General features: G+C 60.6%; 2 protein-coding genes across 2 annotated transcripts in view; both read left to right on the forward strand.

Moving 5' to 3' along the window:
* Window positions 1–1,039: 1,039 nt before the first annotated feature.
* Window positions 1,040–3,219, forward strand: TERG_03228 (uncharacterized protein; the record flags this gene model as incomplete). Its single annotated transcript, XM_003236131.2, has 2 exons — window positions 1,040–1,182; window positions 1,263–3,219. 2 exons carry the CDS (start codon window positions 1,040–1,042, stop codon window positions 2,902–2,904), a joined length of 1,785 nt encoding a protein of 594 aa, XP_003236179.1. The 3' UTR covers window positions 2,905–3,219.
* Window positions 3,220–3,324: 105 nt separating this feature from the next.
* The window catches only part of TERG_03229 (uncharacterized protein), a gene marked incomplete at its 3' end in the record, with an annotated part of 2,560 nt that continues 802 nt past the window's right edge, over window positions 3,325–5,082 (forward strand). Inside the window, exon 1 of the mRNA XM_047748047.1 lies at window positions 3,325–4,991. Within this exon, the coding sequence (XP_047604021.1) occupies window positions 3,540–4,991 (1,452 nt within the window). The 5' untranslated portion in view covers window positions 3,325–3,539. The remainder of the gene's footprint in view (window positions 4,992–5,082) is intronic.

The following is a 5,082-nucleotide window of genomic DNA, read 5'->3' on the forward strand; positions in this document are numbered from 1 at the left end:
TCAATATTTCCCTTATGCAAGCATGCAAGCACAGTTCCGAACTATTTTCTTACTCAATGGAACCCTCCACGTCCCGTCCTCGGATGTCAGGGCTGACCTCAGCAAGTACAGGCCGCGTCGCCACCCCATATCACTGACACGCGAGCTTGCTGTTTAGACCCAGCCGCCGTCTTCTATCCCGCGCCACCTCACTTCAGTCTCTATCCTCACTCGCTCCCTCGCGTTCATGCCTACTTACTCACACACACTATCCCCCTTCTCTGTTTGTTTTTCTTGTACTCCCAGATCTCTCCATTGCGGCATCGGGCGACCCCAACCCACTATCAACACAGCCCCACACTTCCATTCTGACATAATCCGCACCGACAGGCAAACCAAACCCACTGTCACCCCTCGAACACCCCGCACTGATGCTCAACACGAAAATTTTCTTTTTCGCTCTTCCTCCTGGGGGGGGGGGGGGGGGGGGTTTGTCGATGATGATGGTATATGTATGAAATGGCTGTATATGTGAGTGATGGCCGGGATGCGACATGGCTATCCACCACCACGGACCTGGCTCTCCGGTCCTGCTCCAGCATCTACTGTATCTCGCTATCTCGTCTTTTCTTCCACCTTCTTTCCCAGTGTATCTTTCTAGTCGCATCGCCGTAGACGAGGCTAAGTTAGTCGAAGAGTTAAAGCCTTTAGCTGGAGGCTAAGCAAGTTTAGGGCCGGAAGATCTCCTTTTTCTTCTTCCTGCGCTTTTCCCCAGATAACGAGACGACGAGACGATATCAAGCAGAAGACGACGACGACGACGACGACGGGACGATAACTACTGAGAAGAGACGAAGACGAGGACGAGGAAGACGAGGAAGACGCAGATACTGCTGGATAGTGACAGGGAGAGCTCGCTTATCCTGGCCGGCCTCCGCATCAGCCGCCACTCGACGCTGCGACAGACCGCGAGCTGCGACGAGACTATACAGGACTATAAGAGACGAGGAGACGAGGCAGACGGCTGCAGAGGACAGAGAGGGACTGAGAGAGGGAGAGAATGGCCAATATGGACGGCTACGATGCGATGGCGCTGCCGTACATGGGCTCGCCGCTGCCCGCGATCTCGCACGGCGACTTCATGGCCCCGATGGCGCCCATGGAGATGCCGCAGCCCTCGCCCTACGACGAGGCGTTTCCCAGGTATCTACCTCTGTCTGTCTGTTTATGTGCTATTAGTATGCTACATGTAATTGTGTGTGTGTATGGTCTAACCTGGGTAGTGCCGACGAGATGAGCTACTCGCAGCAGCCGATGATGCGGCGGTTCTCGAGCAGCCAGTTCGAGGAGCCCTTCCCTGAGATCGCAGACATGATTCCCGCGGCGCCGTTTGATGTCGACATGCAGCAGCAGCAGCAGCAGCATCAGGTACAGCATCGGCAGCAGATACAACCCCAGCAGCAGCAGCAACAACAACTTCAACCACAGCAAGGACAAGGGACGGAGGAGGACTCGATAGACCACGGCCACAAGCTGCTGTCCTTCTCGGTGCCGGCATACAACTTTACTCTACTGGACTACTCGCTACGACGGACCTCGCTGAACATGACGGCGCAGCTACACGGGATGTTCTTCCTGGCCGAATCGAGCTGGTCGGCCTCTCCCGGCGGCGACACACCAGTGACCGTCAACACGGCCGCCGCACCCGCCGTAGGGATGGGCATGGGAGTGGGCGTGGGCGTTGGACCGGCGGAGCTGACCTGCTACCGGCGGAATCTGTTCCAGATCACAGGCTCGGTGACGCTGCCGCGGACACTGCGGTATATCATGACGGAACAGGGCGACCGCATACCGATTCTGGCGCAGGAACTGACGGTCTCCGCCACGGAGTCGGTGGAAGGCAACCCGGTCAAAATCATCTCGGTGCCGTGGAAGACTCCGGCGGGCGGTGCTTCCGCCAATGCATCGGGGAGTGCTGGCGGCGGTAGTGCCGGCGGCATGGTAGAAGACAAGACGGAAAAGGAGCCTGCGCCGGTCGTGCTGGATACCATGGGCGGGCAGGACGCAGACGCAGACTTTGCTACCTTCTCGATTGCGTGGAAGCGGCTGCAGTTCCGGATAGCGACCGCCAACAACGGGCGGCGGCGGGAGCTGCAGCAGCATTTTGTGCTGAGGCTGAAGATCGTGGCGACGCTGTCGACGGGCGCGAAGATCTCGATATGCGAGAGCCAGTCGGGCCCGATCATCGTGCGAGGCCGGAGTCCGCGCAATTTCCAGTCGAGAAAGGATGTGCCCCTGAGCGGCAGCGCGGCGGCCTCGAGGAAGAACACGCAGGCCGCAGCTCTCGCGCGGGCCAGCGCAGGCACTCCCAGCGCCCATAATGCCGGGAGTGCAACAGTCAAGAGGACTTCGCCGGTCAAGACGGAGGAGAGGGCGGCCGTTACGTCTGATTCCGCGGCGGCGGCGGCGGCGGAGGAGGAGGAGGAGGAGGAGAGCCGGTCGAGCAAGCGACGACGGCTGAGCTCCGGGATCCCGCCCATCACGCTGACCTTCAACGACGAGGAGGCCAGCTCGCCGCACTCGCTCCCTATCCCCGAGCTGGAGCAGCAGCTGGAGCAGCCCGAGCGGAAGAGATCTGCATCCCATTACAACGGCCACCACCGTCACCAACACCCCCTGAACGAGCAGCACCAACACCAACACCAGCACCAAAGTAGCCACCAAAGTAGCCACCAAAGTAGCCACCAAAGTAGCCACCTTCCGGCTATCATGGGCGAGGCGGAGGACAGGGCCGACGTGCTGTACGAGTACTTCCCGCTGGCGCTGGAGGAGTGGCAGACGCCCGTCGACGCCGTCTACCGGCCGCACGTCGTCCACCACACCGCGCTGGCCGCCCGCCGGAGCAGAGTCTACTTTGAATCATAGCATCCCGAGCAACCCACATCTGCGTTCTCTTGCTGTTCTGTACATATCAAAATAGCTAATCAATATCTATCCTGTTTGCCTGCCAACACCCCCTGAAGCCGCCCGCTGCGACACTACGCAACACTAACGCTGCGACTGCGACTCTGGCTCGCCCATGTTACATCCTTACTAAGGCCAACCTTGCAATGCTACTCGCCTGCGTCTATGGAGCTGCAGTGCTAGTCGATAATGCGTAGTATGCGTGCTCGCCGTGCTCTCTGTGTATGTATGTCGGCGGGCGTGCTGGGGGTGATGTTGTATGTCTCTCAACGCCCGCATCGCAGCTCTCGATGTCACCCTGCGGCCTCCACTCTCGTTGCTTTTCGTCGTCTTTTATTCTTCTTCTTCTCTCTTCTTTTATTCTTATTCTTTTATTCTCTCTTATCGCCTGTCTTGGGCGTCTTCACCATGAGCGCGGCCAGTTACACCCGCTCGTCCCCTGCACCACCGCATAGCACTGCACAGCCTATATAGATACCAGACTCTCTTCTTCCCTCTGTTTGCCTGTCTATCTGCCTGTCCATCAGCTTGCCTGTCTATCAGTTGCCTGTATCATTGTCTGTATCATTGTCTGTATCATTTGTCTGTCTATCAAAATGGGCAAAGGCACCCTCGAGCAGGTCGCCCTGCGCCTCCGCCAGCTCTTCGACAGCCTCCTCTCCGTCCTCCAGCGCCTCCTCCGCCTCCCCCAGACGCAAAGGACACAGACAAAGACATCCAAGACGTGCGAGAAGCGGCCGTCGTCCCGGCGATGCAAGCGCTCCCTCGATGACCTCGCCGCCGACGTCCAGCGCCAGTTCACCGCCCACCTGTCGACCGCCCGCCTCGCCGCGATGGCCGCCGGCATCCGCCTGCAGCTCGACCGCTGTGCAAAGTCCTCGCCCGTCTGCATGCTGCCCTCCTTCAACCATGCTCTGCCCTCCGGCGGCGAGCGCGGGACCTTCCTGGCCCTCGACGTCGGCGGCTCGACCTTCAGAGTCGCCCTCGTCGAGCTCGCCGGCCGCGGCGCCATGCACATCCGCCGCATCGCCTCCTCCGCCATCGACGAGCAGGTCAAGCTGCTCGAGGGCCGGGCGTTCTTCGACTGGATCGCCCTGCGCATCCTCGACATGCTGCACGACCACGGCGAGGGCGCGGGCGAGGGCGAGGGCTACGGGCGGGATTCGTCTTCGCCGCTGCCCATGGGCCTCTCCTGGTCGTTCCCCATCGACCAGACCTCCATCCGCTCCGGCCTCGTGCTCAGCATGGGCAAGGGCTTCCTCTGCTCCAACGGCACCGTCGGCGAAGACCTGGGCGACCTGATCATGGCCGCGTGCAGGAAACACCAGCTCAACGTCCGCATCGAGGCCATCGTCAACGACAGCTCGGCCACCTTGCTCTCGCGCGCCTACATCGACCCGTCAACCCGCATGTCCCTCATCCTCGGCACCGGCACTAACGTCGCCATCCACTACCCTACCCGGGCCATTGGCCGCGAGAAGTTCGGCGACAGGCCCGCGTCGTGGTTCGACCAGGCCAGCCATGTCATCATCAACACCGAGATGAGCATGTTTGGCGGCGGCGGCGTGCTGCCCATGACCCGCTGGGACGACGACCTCAACCGCGCCCACATCAAGCCGGACTACCAGCCCCTCGAGTATCTCGTTACCGGCCGCTATATCGGCGAGATCGTGCGCCTCATCATCGTCGAGGCCGTGGCCGTCTCGGGCCTGTTTGCCGGCGACCTGCCGGCCTCTCTGCGTCTGCCGTACTCCCTCGACACAGCCATAGTAGCCTGCATCGAGGCCGATACCTCCCCGGCCCTCGACAAGTCAGCAGCCATGTTGACCGCCAGCCATGCATTTGCCGTGGCCCCTTCGACGGCAGACATGCAGTTTCTGCAGACCGTCTGCAAGTGTGTCTCCAGGCGGGGGGCCGCATACCTCGCTACAGCCATATACTCTCTCTGGCGTCTAAGCAACGAGAGCGAGTCCCCTGCCTCCTCGCCCGGACAGACTCGAGACGACCTCCTGCTCACCAAGGACCTCATCAGCACAACCGACCTCGAGGTAGGACATGCAGTGACCATTGACCTGCGACCGAAACCGTCCATCAAACAGTATCGCGGGTTTCCGAGCACTTGCCAAGGACAATCTACAC

The sequence above is a fragment of the Trichophyton rubrum genome (assembly GCF_000151425.1).
Source record: "Trichophyton rubrum CBS 118892 genomic scaffold supercont2.3, whole genome shotgun sequence".
Lineage (NCBI taxonomy): Eukaryota > Fungi > Ascomycota > Eurotiomycetes > Onygenales > Arthrodermataceae > Trichophyton > Trichophyton rubrum.